The following is a 16579-nucleotide window of genomic DNA, read 5'->3' on the forward strand; positions in this document are numbered from 1 at the left end:
TGTGAATCTTAAATTATTATTATTTCTTCCTGTCGCTTACACCCGAGGTGGGGGAGTTGGGATGGGGGGAAGGGAACAGGAGGGGGGGAGTGCCTCTCCCCCTAAGGCACTGACTGGGAAAGCCGAAAGTAGGGAGAAGGGAGGCCACATTGTCCCCACTCTCTGGGGCTGGGCCCCAGGTCTCCCCAGCCCTGGGCTCCCCTCATCACCTGAAATGCTAAGATGAGGCCCAGGACAACCCGATCTCCCCGCCACCCCAATATATTACATCATCACTTTTTAAATAGATACAGGGACTGGTCCCGCTACCCCCTCCCTGTGACCCCTCCCCACTGTTAGGGGTACCTGGGCAGCTGTGCAAATGGGCATGGGGGTGCATGGAAGGGAGGAAGAGCACCGAGCCCCTGAACCTGCCCCTTTTAAGGAGGGGGAGGAGCCGTCAGGCCAGGAAGGGGAAATAGTGCAAGGCAGAGCCCAGGCTGCAAAAGGGGTCCAGCACCCAGCGAGGAAGGGGGGGTATCCCCCACCCCCAGCAGAATTGGGTAGTTAAAAATCTGAAACTAGATTTCAACAAGACCAACAGAAAAGGCTATGTACAGAATGGGGGTGGATTCAATCCTAAGAGAAGAGTGAGGGGATTATTCTCCCCTGCCTGACAAGAAGCCCGGCTGGCAAGGATCTGGGAAGGGGATCACTTTCCCACAGGTCCGCAGCCCCTTTCCCTGCGGCCAAGCGAGAAGTTCCGTGCCCACTGCCTTGGCAAGGGGGCGCCGCTCACCAGCTGGGGTGGATGAGGAGCGTGAAGACAGCTCGCTCCAGTGGCCGCGGGGGGCGCTCGCCCACTCAGAGCATGGCCGCCAGATGGCGCCGGCTCGCCCGCTCTCCACAAGGCTCTTCCAACCCCTTACCCTGTCCCACACCCTTCGCTGCGCCAGCCCGGGGGCGGCGTGAGTCAGGGGCAGCGGTGGCTGCGGCTCCGGCTCGCACCTGGGCGGGGAGGAGATGGGGAGGAGGAGAAGAGGGTAGGACGCCGCCTGGCCCGCCCTGCCCTCTGGCCCCGGGGAGGGAGCGGCGGGAACAAGACATTCCCTGCCCAGGGCCGCGGGGAGGGAGGGACAGGGAGGGGAGTGGAACGGAGCGGAGCGGCTCCCCTAGCTGGGCGGGGCCCCCTCCACTGCCCCCAGGGGCGGGCGAGCCAATCAGGCCACCCCGCCCCCTTCTCCACGACCCCATGACTCAGCGCCGGGAGCAGGGCGGAGGGGGACTGGGATGGCTCCTTCCTTACAGGCCCAGTCCCCCCAGTCTTTCAAGCTTCCACCTGGCTTTCCCCCACCTACCCTTCCTTTGCCGGCCCCCTTTGCATAATTCACTGCCAGGAAAAAGGAACAGAAACCAGGAAGGAGGGGTCTCGGAAGGGAGGGGCAGTCCTTCACCCCCTTACACAGCCAAAACCCCCAAGGGGCATAGGGGCAGGGCAAGGCTTTGGTCCCAAGCCCCCACCCCCTAGAAACCCGCATAGCCGAAGTGGGACCCACAAATCAGAAATACATTATTGCTTCTACTCCCCAGGAGCAGCTGGGGACAGGGACCCCACTTTTACAATACAGCTGTAAATATATACACAATATATGTATCACTCCTTGGGGGATCACCCCAATTTGGGGAGCCTCTGCCCCAATACCTTCTTAGCTTGGAATTGGAATGAGGGCTCTGGGAGGAAGGGCTGATGCTGATGCCAGCAAGGCTCCGTGCCCCAGACCCCTGCTGTGTCTGTCCTGCGTGCTCCCACTGCTTGGCATGGGTGTCCCCGGCCTTGTGCTGCTTCAGTCTGGCCCTCGTCCCTCTTTAAGAGGACTCCATGGCACCTTCAGCCTGGGGTGTGGTGGGTGCCCCTTCCTCCTCCTCATCATCAGGGGGCCCCGGGGTAGAGACCGGGGGCCCAGTGGGGGCTGACTGCTCCCAGAATCGAGCTAGAGAGAGGCGGAAGGTGTCCAGGTGGCCATTGGAGAGGTCGAGGCCAGCGGGGGATGCAGCAGCGGTAGAGGGTGGCGGGTAGTGGGGTGGTGCATCGTCCTTGCGGCGCCGTCGGGTGCGCACCTCCAGGCAGTTCTGGCCTTTGAGGTGGCGCTGCAGGTGGTCCTCCTTGGCGAAAGCCTTATGGCACAGGTGGCACTCATAGGGCCGGTCCCCCGTGTGCAGGTGCATGTGGTTCTTGAGGTCGTAGCTGTGCAGGAAGCGGGCTGGGCAGTGCGGGCATGAGTAGGGGCGCTCTCCCGTGTGCTTCCGCATGTGGATCTTCAGCTTGTCGTTCCTGGCACAGGCAGGGGTGAGGGGCAGGGAGGTATTCAGGATGGGATCCCTGGCTCCTCCTGGTCATACCACCCTGGACTTGTCCCATCCCTGTCCCTCACCATTTGTTACCCCACTACTGCCCCAGGAGATACCCTGCTGGCTTGCCTCTAGCTTAACTAGGCCTTGTCATTATCCACTCCTCTGCTTCCAGCACTGCCCTCCTGGGGCATGCTCCAGACCCACCCCCTCCTGGCTTGTTTTCTTCTGCTCGCCTCACTCCAGTAACCCACCCATGCCCCAGTCCCTCCAGGACCACCTACCTCCACCTCGGGTCTCCTAACTTCTTCCCCATCTCCTCCCACCCTGTCCCCTACCCATGGCCCCTGCCGGGCCCTTCCCCACTTGCTGCTCACCGGGTGAATCGAACACCGCAGACCTCGCAGGCAAAGGGCTTCTCGCCTGTGTGGGTCCTCATGTGGCGAGGCAGTTTGCCTGCCCCATGGATGATCTTGTGGCAGACAGGGCACTCCTGAGGCATCTGGGAGCGGCGTTTGCGCACCAGCTTGTCTTGGCTGTCCAGGCCTGGTGCCAGGTTGTCCTGGTGCAGGGAGCTTAGGTAGGCCATCAGGTCAGGATCGATGGCATCCTCATCTGAGCCCAGCTCCTCTGGGGACAGCGGGGGCCCACCACCCTGCGCCAGCCCATAGGCTGGGGGATATACCAGCTCCTCTTCTTCTTCCTCACCCTCATAGGGTTCGTAGCTCTGGGGCCCCTCAGGAGGGGAGGCAGTTCCTGTGGGAGGGCTGTAGCTGTCCCCCAGCCCACTGCCCCCACTGCTGCCCACTCTGCCCGCCACCTCCTCCTCCTCATAGGTCAAAGGATGGGCAGGCACTGTGGCCACCTCAGGGACTAGGTGGTTTGCTCTGGCCCCCTTGGTTTGCAGGAAAGCTTTCCGGGGCTTGCGGCTGCGGCGGGCAACAGGCCGAGGTGGCGGTGGCGGAGGTGGTGGGAGGGGCACCTGTGGAGGACTGTCTTCACCATTGGGAACTCCAGAGGCCGTGGCTGTGGCAAAGGCCTCCAGATACTGGCGGGCTCGCTCACAGTCATCCTCGTCCGGGCTGGGAGCTTCTAGCCCACTGCCCTGCAGAATCTCCATGCAAGCAGCGATGACACACGGGATCTCCAGCAGGCGGGCAGCCTGGAGCACAGCTGGCATGTTGGCGCTGCTGGTGGTCAGTGTGGCTGTATAGGCAAATTCAAGGAGGGCGCCTAGTGCCTCTGGCCCTACAAAGTCCAGCTCACACACTCCGGCCCCTGCTCCCCCAGCGGCCGTCCCGCTGCCCCCGGCCCCCATGACAGCTCCGCCACCACCCTCAGTGAAAAGCTTCTTGAAGTAGTGGCTACAGGCAGCTAGCACAGCCCTGTGGGTGCGGTATTCAAGGCCCTGCGTCCGGATGGTGAGGTCACATAGGTGGCCCAGCTGGCGCTGCTCATTGAGGCAGCTCAGGAGCTCACTGCTGTGGTCCGGGAATGGAATCCCAATCAGATCATCCTCGGGGCTCCCCATCTTCTCCTGCAGAGTCAAGTAGAGGGGAGATTAAGAGCGCTCAGCCCATAGGGGTCTGGGGAAAGAGGACCAACTTTAGCCAATACTTATTGAGGGATGACTGTATGCCAGTCACCCTTCTGAGTACTTTACACTCATTTCATCTTCCAGAACCCTCTGAAGTATGATCATCATCTGTTTCACAGACAAGGAAACTGAGGTTCAGACAGGTGAAGTGATTTTCCAAGTTAAGTGCAGAACAGTGTTCAAACTCAGGCAGTGGGCCCGGTCCTTGTTCCTAACCACTATACTATTGTACTCTGCCTCTGTGGCAGCAGGAGCCCTGCCTTTCTGGCCCTTTCATAGAGGTCCATCTATGTCACCTGCCCCATTCCCCATCTCTTTGGAAGGAGCAGTGGACTGGGAGATAGGATGTCTGGGTCCCAGTTCAGGCTTCATAAAGAATTGGCTGAAGGACCAGGGGTGGTACTGGCAGCTGGCCTCAGTCATTTGAAAAGCGAGGTAACAGTCTTTGTAATGGAACCTCCTCATAACTTGGGGAGAGGCCAATGAGAGAGTTCAGACTCACACTGGACCAAGATCTGCTGGAGGCCAGGCACAGACAGGTGCTTTAACTCAAGTTATCGCTCTCCAAAGTGGTTAGGACACTGTAAAACATACGCAAACAAGAGAAGGCAGCTTCCAAGCATCATCCTCTTCCTCCTTGTGCCCCTCCCCTGGCTACCAAAAGTTCATCTCCCCTTCTAGATCCCCCGCTTCTCCAGGCCAAACGGGAAACACAGCTCCCAGCATCCCTCCCCCCACATCCTCCCCTCCCCCATGGGGCCAAGGAGCAACCACCCTTTGCTGGGGTGTCACTGGCTGGCGCGGGTGCTTCCTGCCCCGCACAGATAAGCATCGCCCCCGCCCCCTCCCCCACTGCCAATAGGCCAAGTTCCAGTCCCACCCCCCACCTCCCCCTCAGCTACTGCCACCCCTCCCTCCCTATTCCAGGAGAGCCCCGTCTCCAGAGGGCCTTGGTCCGGCTCTCTATCCTTTACCCTCCAAGGCCCAGCCACAGGAGGTGGGTGCAGAGCAGCCAGGAGGTGGGTGCAGAGCACCAAGGCTGGCAGAGGTGTCAGCAGGGGTTGGGGCCTGGAAGTGGGTGAGACCTGCTTTAAATCCTGGCTCTGCTACTGTCTTGCTGAATGACCTTGGGAAAGTCATTTCTCTCTGTGCTTCCATTTCCTCGGTTGTGCAAGGAGGGGGTGGAAGTAGTGGCCCCAATGGCTCAGCCCTTCAGCCCTGACATTTTGTGGGTCTGGAGCAACTGGAGACAGTGCTGGGGCCTGGAAAGAGCTGGGCTCTGGAGTCAGCCAGGCTTGAGTTTGAATCTTGTCTCTGCCACCAGTTAGCTCCACGACGTTAAACAAGTGATTTAATCTCTGAGCTGCCTTCCTCGTCTGTAACATAGGATAATTCCACCTGACTCCTAGGGTTGTGGTGAGGGTTAAATGAGACCAAATATGGCACAATGCCTGATATGCAGTGGGGATTCGATAAATGTTCTGGCCTTGGCCTAGCCTGGGGTCAGATTCCACTATACAGATGGCCTCTGTTAAGAAAACTACTTGGGGACTGGTCTGCCTCCCTCCCTCAAATCACCCTGAGGGAACCAGGCTACTACTAGCTACATGACTTTGGACAAGTCACTTCCTTTCCTGAGGAGGCCTGTTCCTCATATGTAATATTAAAGACTAGCCCAGATGATCCCTAGGGCAAGTCCCACTACCATTTTGTCAGTGTCCCCTCTGCCACTCCAGCAGCTGTTCAGACCTGGCCATTGATGGGGAAAGGTTTTTTTTGGGGGGTGGGGGGGGTGAATGGGGGAGTCAAGCCACAAATTTCCTCTTTAGGACACAAGAACTGCATTCTCTGTGTCTGCCTCCCTGCCTGCCCTCTTCATTGCAAGGCCAGGGCTCCTGCACAGAAACCTTGGGTGAGCAGCACCCGCATGTCCTTCTTTGCTTGTAAGCCACATCTAGGCACCCTTAGATAGCTCACCTGTTCCCACCTTAAGTCCGCAAACCACTTCTCTCCCTAGGAACCAAGCCATCTGGGAGCTCTCCCTGCTCCCTTTAATCCTCCTGCCTGTACTTTACAAATGGTACAAGTGGCAAATGGCCCCCAGACTTGGGAACAAACAAAAACCAGGTGGGCAGCAGCAGCAGCAGGAGGAGCAGCAGCAACAGTGGCTGCAGCTACTTAAGCAGCAGTAGGCACCCTCCTGGGCCCAAGTGGATCCTGTCCCTCCTAAGGGGGATGGGTGGGGCTGTCCTCGCTGTCCATTGGCTGGGAGCTGGGCACTGGCAGGCACGTGGCTCACCCCATCCCTCTCCCTCCTTCCCTGCCCACCCCACCCATTCCCGCCGCTAAGCCCGCCTCCTTTCTCCCACCCCAGGGCCGGTCTCCGTGGCAACTTGGTGTGGTGGGGGCGCTGATTGGCTGACCTCACTGTCAGGTCACAGGCTCAGGCTCGTTCACCACGCAACTCACACAGGGATTGGGCAAGGGTGGGTGTTTAACTCCTTAGGCCCAAATCCAATGCCCATGGCCAAGAGGTAGCAATGAAAGAGGGGGAGAGGCAGAGGACATGTGTGGGAAGGAGAGGGTGTTCATAAGCTTCTCTAGCTTCTGGGAAACTCCCCTAACCCTTACCCAGGGCTCTAGCACCCATGCCAATATAGGTGCCACCTGGAGCTATGGTGGTGCCAACCAGGCCAAGGGGCCCTCCTAGACCCATCATCTGGGAGGGATGGGTGGGGCAAAGGCCTCCCCCTTCTTTCTGCCAGGGTAGGGCTCTGGTGCCAGGGTGCCCACCCTACCTTGGGCACCTTTCCCACCTCTGCATCCCAGAGGGCCCAGTCCCCTGACGCCCCATGAAGGCGGCCCATCCCCACCCAGTCTGGCATGCCCCCTCTTGCTAAGACCTTGTGGGCATGGGCGTGTGTGGTGGCTGGGGGTGCAGCTGTGCCAGGGAACCGGGCAAGGTCTGTTTGGTCTGTTTGCCTGGTAGGGGGAAGAACTGGGGGCCCCACCCCATCACTCCCCTCTTTCCCGCCACCCCCCCAGGCTCCCCTCACTGTCAGGCCTGCTAGACCGGCCAAGCCGGTGGGCAGCTCTCTTGAAACTGGGCCCTGAGTCAAGCCTGCCCTATCTTTGGTTGGGGGAAGACTTCAGGGTGAGAAAGTTGGGAGGGGGTAAAGGTGGGAGTGCCTATCACCTACCCTTCAGTGCTCAAGGGCACCTGGCAGGGTATGTCCAGCACCAAGAAACCAAAAGGTGGAGGCCACTGGCCTGGTCTTGGAAAGAAAAGGGAGATGGGAACTCTTGCCAGGTGCTGACCTCAGGCAGGGTCCAGTGCAGGGCTGGGGGCCACTAGGGCCAACACTGCTGGCTTGAGCCAGCCGAAGGGCAGGGATAGCAGGCCCTGAACAGGGCAGCTGAGTAAAGCTGGCCCCCCTTTCCCCCACCCTGGGGATTAGGGGAGTGAGGCTTAGTGTGGGGGGCAGCAGGCGGAACCAGGATTAGCAGCGGAGAAAATAGATATAGGCCTGGGACACAGGCACACAGAGCCCCCCCTCCCCAGGTTCCAAGGCCCCTACCTCTAGGCTCTGCCAGGGAGCCTGAGAGGGGCCTGGCCAGGCTTCTCCAGGAGCAGCAGCTTGGGGTGAGGGAGGATGAGAACCAGGCTGTAACATCTTCCTGCCAGGGATGATGGAGAGACCTGAGGCTCTTCCCAACGCTCCTGGTGCCTTGGCTGGCCACCCCTCCCCCTTACTTCTGTCTCCTTTCTCCCTCCACCCCCCACCCCAACTCCAGCCTCAGGTTCTCTTCCTGTTTTTTTGGAGCTAAGTTTGCACGAAGCCATGGCTTTGGCCTGTGTCTGGACCAGAGGGGTGGGGAAATTGGACAGCCAGTCCAAAGTCCTAAGGGACCCAGGAATCCTTGTTCTCCAGCTTCCCCCATCGCTTCCCAAGGCCTCTGGGGCCCAGGAGCTGCAGCCATCTGGATTGCCCAGTTGGGGAGGGAAGGTAAAGGGGCTGAGCCTCTTCTCACATGAGGACTAGAAGGGCTTCAAAGAAGAGGTTCTCTGCCCAGGGATGCTCTGACATTTATGGAGCCCTTCTCTCCCCACCCCAGCCCCTCCAAGCTTGTGCATGCCTTCCCCATCCCCCATATGACGCTTCCCCCTCCTAACCTCACCACCCCCAGCACTCACACTTCCTGGGGGCCGAGGCGGGGAAGAGAGACCGCAAGCCACGAAGGGGGAAGGAGGCGAGGGGAGTTGGCTGCTTCCCGGTGCTGTGGGGGTTAAGTCTCTGCCCAGCTCCAAATCCCCCAGTCCTGGTTCTGGGGCTCCTGAAATGAGGGAGACCTTAATGCTTCCCTACATTTTCTTTCCATGACACCAGCCCTTGCCCATAGCCCCTTAGTCCCCATCAAGGGAAATATGAGGGAGATAAAAGATGGCGGAGGAAGGAATGGGGGCAACTCTCTCAGCCTTCGCGCCGCCACCTTTGGGTATTCCCTGCCATCATCCAGCCCTCACTCTTGCCCCTCTCTTGGCCTCCTGGTTCTTCCCCTCATTGCCTCCTCCGACCCTTGTCTTCCCCCCGCAAGTCCACCCTTTGCTTTCCTTCCTTCAGCCCTCCCGAACTCCGCACCCTCTCCACCACAACAGTGTCCCTAGGCCTCCTCCCAGGAACTGTCCCTGCCTCTCCTTTCTCTTCCCCTTGGTTGTCTCTTGCTCAAACTTCTCCACTTTCTCCATTGGCCCCCTGCTCCAAGCATCCATTCCCTTCTCCCCAGGCATGTGAGGGGTGGAGAGCCGCAGAGGAATTAAATCAGGGACCAGGCCTGCCTTCCAATGCCTGGTCTTGCCAAAAGATGGTTGAGTTTAGGGCACCCACGCCCCACTTTTGGATGAAGCAGGGGACCACAATTTGGGAGCCAGTTGGGGAGAATGAGTGGTGGAGGGGGGTTTGCAGCGAGAGCGGATGTGGGGTGGGGGTGGGGGGACAACCTGTGCCTCTCTGCCCGTCAGAGTTTCCAGCCCTGGAGCTGCTGGACTTTCCCCGGAGGGTGCCCACCCTGGACCAGGCAATTGTCCACTTGGACAGACTCTGGCCATCAGGATTCTCAGCAGGGTCTGCCTGGACAGTGCCAGCTCCCCTTAGGGCCTGAGGAGACCGCACAAGGTGCCAGGGTCTGCCCTGTGCCCACCCCCTCCCCCCCAGCCTAGTGTCTCCGGCTGGGTAACCGAGCTGGCTGGTAACCCCACACCCGCCAAGCCGCCGGCAGAAACCTGAGCCCCCCAGCCCCAGAGGACACCCCAGCCCGATCTCCGGAGCCCGGCTCTCTGCCAGCCTGTCCAGCCTCCTGGCCTGGCCCAGCAATCACTCAGTCCCTATAGGCCCCTCTTCTGCCTCTCCTGATCTGCTCGGGTTCCCTTAAACACTGAAGCCTCCCCACATTCCCGCTTCTCAAGCCCTCAGTTCCCTAAACTCTCTTGTGAAGTCTGGGTACCCTCTTCCTGGCCTGTTTTTCAGTCCTCTGACCCTTGGCTAATTCTAGGCCTCCAAGCCCCCCTGGGGCCTGATCTCCCAAGCCAGAGCAGGGCCTACTCACCTGAACGCTGAGGGGCCTGGCGGCAACTCCTCCTGGCCCCTGGGGGCAGCAGGTTGGGACAGGTGGGGGAGGGCCAGGCTTGGGGGGAGGTAGGGTGGCTGTTCCCCGCTCCAGCTCCCTCCTTCAAAGGGGCCGCCCACGACCTGGCCCAGCCCCTCCCCCCTACAGCCTTAACCCTCTGGGTGCTGTCCCCCCTCCCCCCAGCTTGGAGGGAGGGGTTACCGGAGGGCTGGCGGCGTGGGAGAGGGCCCAGAGTCTCTGCCTGTGGTGCCTGAAGCCCCAGCAGAACCCACCCACTCCTGTCCTTACTCAGTCCTAAAAGAGGAAAAAGGTGAGGGGTAGGAAAGGTAGGAGCTGGGACAGTCCAGGAGGACAGAGATGAGGAGGAGCAATGGGAGAGGCTACTGGAGGTGGGACCAGGAGAAGGAAGAAGGGAGGGGAGGGGACAGAGGCGGCAGTGGCCAGAAGAGGGAGGAGGGGAACCCTGGACAGTCAGTGCCAGGGGTGACAGGTGCCTGGGACCCAGCCCCTCAGAGTATGTGGGATGAGGACCACAAGGAAGCCCTCTAGACCCCAGCAGGCTCCTCAGTCCCCCTGGGAGCTGGTCAAATTCTCCCTACCCTGTACTGGGCTGGGGCCCTCAGGGGCTGGGCAAGGCGGCACCCCGCCCTCCCCATAGCCTCACCCCAAACCCACTCACATACCACAGTTCCTCGCCCGGGTGCCAACCCCTGCCAACCAGGCCAGGGGGCAGCACTCATGCCAGCCCCCAATAGCCAGGGTGATCAGGGGGAACAGAGCTGGCCTGAGGGGGATAGACAGATTGGGGGAGCTGTGGGCACCGAAAGAGGAAGGAGCCGGGAGGGGGCATCTGCTGGGAAGCGCCTAGCCCCACCCCTTGCGCAAGCTGCTGCCACCCTGGCCGGTTGGGTGGGACCCGCCTGGGCCCGAGGGGCAACTCAGGAGAGCTCTGAGCCCAGACATGGATGGGCCACCAAGTTTCACTTAACTCCTGGGGTCCCTTATTCCTGGAATGAGGGGTGCCCTAGTGTCCCCCAGACACTAGGCCATCCCAAGTCCTGCTAGGCTTGGGGGTACCATAGAAATGCCCCCTAAAGTATCCCCTCCCCTTTCCCCCAACAGCTGCTGGCTCAATGCCGCTGGCCTGCTGCCCCTCACCAGCTCCCGGCCCGGTTGGCACCTACCCACCAGGATGCTGGCAGTCCTGCCCTCCTCTCTCTCCTACCCCCCTGCTCCCAGCACCCCATGCCAACTGTGGGCCTGAGGTGGGGGAGGGTCACCCTGTGCCTTGGTGCCAGCCAGACGGGCCCAGGCCCCTAGGCCCTACAGATAAGGCCTAAGACCCTGTTCTCCAGCCACCTCCTCAAGGGGTAGCACACTGGTCAGGGCCTACACAGAGAGAGCCTAGGAGGCAATGGACAGCCCTGTGAGCAGTTAATGAAGGCTCCACACCCCAGGGTGGGGGCCAGTGTCTCTCCCTACCACCAGGTGCCAACCTCCCGGCATTGCCCCTGCCCAAGCATTTGCTTGGGCACCAAAGTCCCTGCAATTCCTGAGAGCCCTAGTGCCTGCAGCCTGCGAGGGAGTGGGGTGGGGCTGCTCTCTGCCCTTTGATCCCCATAAAGGGAGGGAACCAGCCTAGAGGGCAGGGGGCAGGGAGGGAGTTCATGGGGCCCCTCTGTTTCACCCCTGCCAGGGGCAGCAGGGCAGGGTGTGGGCATCTTTTGGGTGGGGCCCTAAGGTGAGGACGGGTAGCATGTCTCAGCAAGGGAGATGAATGTCAGTCATAGGTACACGGCATCCCATGGCAATGCGATAGCAAGAATAAAGTGGGGGGATGCAGAGGGTACCCACATTCCAACCCATCCCAGTTCTGGCTTTCACCCTCATCCAGAAACACTTCCAGACTCAGCCAAATTGAGAGCTCAAGGACTACAACTCCCAGTGTGCACCACAATTGCTTTGTATGTACCTTGGGAGTTGTAGTCCCCCCTTGAGAAGCTCTGGGTTCTCCTCTTCCCCAGAGCCTTGCTGATGGGTGGGAAGGGCAGATGACTTGGTCATGAATCTCCAAGGGGGCTAGGTTTAAGAAGAGGTAAAAGGCTAGGATGTCCATGGTGGAGGAAAGAGGACCCCTGCTCCCAAGCAAAGGGGGAGGAAAGGAGGAAGGAAGGAGGAGAGGATGTCTGTTGAAAGGGGCATATGGGTGGGGAGGAGTTGGGGGGACGGTGGAAACAGGAAGGAAACTGAAGCCAGAGACATGAGGTCGAAAGTAAGGGCCTGGGGGAGCCCCACTCTGAGGCCTGTCAGGGACTGGGATGGCATTTCCCCATGTCATTCTGTTGGCCTGGGAGGAAGAAGAGGAATCAGTGATGTCAAAAGATAGCAAATTGATATATTTATGGGGGATCACTGTTTCATTTGCCTGCCATCAGCCCTCTTTTGCCTGGGGCACCTTCGACCCTTGAATCTGGCACAGGTATTTGCTGACTGGGAAGCTCTGAAGGCTGACCTGGTTCTGGGGAAGATAGCAGGCAAAGGAAGGGGTTTGGGGAGATCAGGGCTAGGCCTGATGGTGAATATGGTAGAGGTATATGTGGGGTTAGGCCCAGGTGTGGTCAGGGCAAGTGCTGGCAAATGAGAATGCTATCCTCCAGAGCAGAACCATGGCATCTGGAGGCCTCAGGGAAGAGAGGGCTAAGATGTCCATCCCAAACTGTGGGACAGGATGAAGAGGGCAGCCCTCTCTGGTCTCCCTGGGGAATTTGTTAAAGGTAGCTTTGTCCCTGTGCCAGTGAATATTAAAGATGGCAACTCAGGGGGCCAGGTGGTAGCTGGGTGCCTTTCCCTAGTAGAGGTGGAGGTCAGAAGTGGGCAGAGGACCTGCTTCGAAGCCACATTTCCTGGGCTCCCCAAGGCTCTGGGACAGATGCTGGCAGGCCCCAGCCAAGATTCTTGCCAAGATCTAGGCCTGGCTGGGTGTGGGGGTCTTTCTTGTCCCCACCCCACCAAACACTTGATGGTGGATGACAGCAGCTCTATCCCCTTCCTCCCAGTCCCCCGGGCCCGCCTGGGCGCCTGGCCGCTTCTGTGTTGGCAAGAGTTGGGGGGAGGGGGCAGCGAGGCAACTTCAAACTGTCCGGGCAAAACGTCAAGTTTACTCACGAGTTTACTCAGCACAAGGAGGGGGAAGAGGCCAGGGCGGGCACACCCCATGCCAGGGTCCTATCCATCTGCCTGTCCCCACCTTCCTCCCCCACTGTTCTCTCCCGCCCTAGGCCAAAACAGGCATAGGCCCTAAGGCCTGGTGTCAGGGCAGTCTTAACTCTCAGGAAGGTCAGGGAGCCAAGCGGGGCAGAGGCAGGAAGCCCCGCAGCAGGCCCAGAGGCTTCTGTCAGAGGGCAGTGCCCTGCCTGGAGCCCATTCACTACTCATCTTGGGGCCTTGGTCTTGGGCCAGAAGAATTGGGTCTCTCAGCCATTAAGAAGGGGGCAGTACCAGGCCAAATCTCCTCCATCTGAGCAGTCCCCTGGGCAGTGACTTCTGACCCCAAATGCGCAGTCCTAGGCTGTCCCTCAGTCTGATGCCATCCAGGCAGCCATAGGATCAGGGGCTGGTTCTCTCAGCCTTGGCTTGGAATGGGGGGCTGGCACCCTATCTGACCTACTTCCCTTTCCTCCCCACCTGCTTTCATTTGCTTCTCTCCCCCAGCCTTCACTGTCCCCACCCCAGAGCGCTCCGCCCCCCATGCCTGCTGGGCCCCCTCCCCCACCCTTCCCCAGGGTGCCAAGTGCAGGCACACAAAGGGCCTGATGGTGCATTGTTAGCCCAGCCCCCGCTGCCCGCCGCGCCCTCCCTGGGCAGGCACTAGGCCAAGGAGGAGCTGGGGGCCCTGGGTGCCAGGGGGCACCATGGGGAAGAAGGGGACAGCACCTGTCTTCCAGACACTGGGGTCTACATCAGCCAGAGCTGAGTAGTGATGAGAGTCCCATTACAGCAAGCCTGTCTCCTTGACACCTGAGCCTAGTGGGCACTGCCTTCTTTCTTCCCCAGAGCCCCATTCTGGTGGTATTAACCCCTTTTTGACCCCTGTGCCAAGGCTGGGGGTGTGTGGTACCCAAGGGAGGGGACAGTGTCTGGGGGTGCCAGCAGGTTGTGTTGTGCCCACAGCAACCATGTAACAGAGGCACACTGGGGGAGCTGGGGTCCCGGGGGCCAGGGACTGAGGCACTGACAGAGATTTCTCCTTGTTTCATCAGCTGCTCCAGGGGGAGCCCCCTGCCCTTCTCCCCAGTTACCACTAAGGAGGAACACTAACTATCACCCAGACATAGTCACAAATATGTCCCTCTCTAGCGCAGCACAACACTCCTTATGCCCACTCTCTCCTCCCCAACCTGATGTCCACTCCATGCCAGCTCTCCCAGCAGTGCCAGGCGGGTGCAGGGGTGACCAAACCAGTTGGTGTGTGTGGGGCAGCAGGAGGCAACCCCATAATCCTCCAGGCCTCATCCCCACACTCACACATACTCCCTTAGGGAACAGACAGTTCCCATCCTGGTTTAACCCCTCACAGCCCAATCTGGTTCCCCCGCCCCTGATAATCGGTCTCCCTCCTCCAGGAATAAGTTGGGGGAAGGGGGAATAGCTGCGCTGACTCATTCCCATTCTCGGCTGCAGCTAGGGGTCTCCAAGGCATTCGGGCGGGGGTCAATTCAAGAACACCCTCCACCTGGCCCGGAAGCCAGGACAGCCTGCCGGTCTCCCCCTCTCCCCAGCACCCACTTCCGGTGTCCCAAACTAGGTCAGCAGCACTCGTTTCCTGTGGGTCAGCTAGCACCGGCGCCTCTGCCCCTCCCCTGCTCCGGACCCAGGCTCCCCCCCCCCCGCCCCCCAGGGCGCCCCGAGGTCTCACCACGTCTCAGCCGCCCTTTGATACGTGGGGGTTGTGCGGGGCGGGGGGCAGGGGACCCGCCCTCTCTCTAAACACCAGCAGGGCCGGGGCGCCTGGGCAGGCACGTGTCCGGGCACAACCCGCTGCCCACGCCGCCCCCCCACTCCCGCCCCCACCTCGCTCTGGCCGGGACACGTCGCTCTCTTACTTGGGATGGGGTGGGAGGAGGGAGAGAAAGCTGGAAATTAAAAGCAGCGCCCCCCACCCCTTTGAATGGCAGCCTTCTGCCAGGCGCACTCTGTAGGTTCTACAACACAGTAGCGACCCCCACTCTGGGCTGGGGCAGGTGCGCCGGCGCCGGTGGGGGGACGGGTAGTAGGTAGGAGAATTCTTCCTAGTCACCCGCCCTCGCTCTCGGGTTCAGGGGGCATGAGCTGGCGTGGAAAAGGTAGCGGCAGGACTGGAGCCTGAAGGAAGGGAGTGGGATTGAGGGACAGGGAAGAGAGCGGTCGTTCTATGTCGGTTCAGAGGTTGTTGCTGAGCCCCACCACCACTGGAGAGAGCGCGGCTCTGGAAGCGCAAGAAACCGAATAGTCCAGCCGGTAACTTTCCCCCAAGCCGCGGCTCCTCCTGCGCCCCCCCAACCCCCATGCAACTGGCCTGGGGCCAACCCACCGCGCCAGGGGGCGCAGGGTGGGGGGGTGCGCGTTGTCCTAGTTAGAGTCCGTCAGCGTTTCCACTCCCTCAACTCGGTCCGGTCTGGGGTCTCCCCCTAAAGTCACGAAGGAGACTGGGGGAACGCTCAGCGTCGCCTCACCCCCTCTCCATCCCGAAGCCGCCTGTCTGTCTGATCCCAGAAGTGCAGATAAACTTTCTGGGGACCCTCCGCCTACGGTTGGGGGGCATCCGCAGTTCCTTCTCTGTCTTTCCTCCCAGTTAAAACCAATTCCAGAGACCCGGGGTGTTGGGAAAGCACAGGGAAGGGGAGTGGTGGGAATGTGATATGCATGCGTGTGTATGTGGGGGTCCCACTTACAGGACGGACGAAGGACACTGCAGTAGTCTCGAGCCTAGTGAACCCTGAGCCAGGAGAGAAAAGTGGGGTACACTCACCTCTCAGCCGTCGGGTCCGCTGGCTGGAGCTGCTGAGGCTCAGGGTGTGGGAAGAAGCGCGTCCCCCACCAGGCCCGGGGGCTTGGGGCCCTGCTCCGGTCCTGGTCAGAAGGCCGCGGTCAGTTGCTCGCCGCTCGCTGCTGGGGGGCTCCTCCTCCGCCGCCCTCTGCCTCCTCCTGCCGCCCGCCCCCCCTCGGCCGCCAAGAGCCGTACATTAACCTGGCTCCCACCCGCCCCCCCCCAGGGCCCGCCTCACCTGTCCTGCTGTCTCACCTGTCCTCCAGCTTGCTTTCCCCCCATCCCTCCCCTCCCTCCCCCCGCCCCTGCCACCCCCCAAACTCCCCCCCCAACACTTAGCAACACCCTCTGTCACTTCCTGGTTTTTCACCCGCCCCCCCAGGCCCCCTCCCTCCGCCCAATAAGGACATAAACTTCAACCCCTTCGTCCAGCCAGTCCCTGCAGAGCGCAGATGGGTCCCTCCCTCCTTTTTTGCCCCCTTCTCCGAACTCTTACTTAGCTCTTCTAGCCTTTCCCACCCTCCTCCTTTCCCTCCTTCTTTCTCTCTGTCTCCCTTCACCTGCCGCGGTCCCTCTTTCCCCCCCCTTTCTCCTGCCCCTATCTCTCTCAGTCCACCTTAACTCAAACTCCGCCCCCGGCCCCCATCCAGCCCTTTGCTGCTGCTCTGCCCGCCCCCTGCACGCCACCGCCCTGTCCGCTCATTGGCCTGAATACCCACTCATCTCCCGTAGGTCTCGCCTTGCGTTCGTCCAGGGAGGGGGCGGAGCCGAGGGGCTGGCCTGGAACCTGGAGGGGGGGGGGAGGGGGCAGTGTCCGCAGCGGCCAGGGAACCGAGCACCCCCTGCAGGGGCTCCCTCTCCTTCAAGAGGGGCTTCTGTAGGGTCAGGACCTCAGGAGGGAAGGGTATGAGAGGTTAGGGATAGGCTGGGTGGGGGTGAATTGGGGACTTAGGGTCTTGAGGGAGGGGGTCCCGTGAGGGGCTGTAATCAGGTCAGGGACCTAG

General features: G+C 60.7%; 1 protein-coding gene across 11 annotated transcripts; it reads right to left on the minus strand.

The window, feature by feature from the left end:
* Nucleotides 1–2: 2 nt before the first annotated feature.
* ZBTB7B (zinc finger and BTB domain containing 7B) lies at nt 3–16339 on the minus strand. 11 transcript variants are annotated; one of them, XM_063650689.1, is made up of 5 exons: nt 16295–16339; nt 15558–15658; nt 8121–8260; nt 2706–3865; nt 3–2311 (listed from the first exon to the last, which is right to left on the minus strand). In XM_063650689.1, exons 4-5 carry the CDS (start codon nt 3857–3859, stop codon nt 1846–1848), a joined length of 1620 nt encoding a protein of 539 aa, XP_063506759.1. In that variant the 5' UTR covers nt 3860–3865; nt 8121–8260; nt 15558–15658; nt 16295–16339; the 3' UTR covers nt 3–1845. The 11 variants fall into 11 exon arrangements, with proteins under 11 accessions (XP_063506759.1, XP_054315929.1, XP_054315988.1 ...); XM_054459954.2 differs by lacking the exon at nt 16295–16339 and adding an exon at nt 15814–15880; XM_054460013.2 differs by lacking the exons at nt 8121–8260; nt 16295–16339 and adding exons at nt 4428–4506; nt 15831–15855.
* Between the last annotated feature and the right edge of the window lie 240 nt (nt 16340–16579).

This window comes from Pongo pygmaeus, chromosome 1 (assembly GCF_028885625.2).
Source record: "Pongo pygmaeus isolate AG05252 chromosome 1, NHGRI_mPonPyg2-v2.0_pri, whole genome shotgun sequence".
In the NCBI taxonomy this organism is placed as follows: Eukaryota; Metazoa; Chordata; class Mammalia; order Primates; family Hominidae; genus Pongo; species Pongo pygmaeus.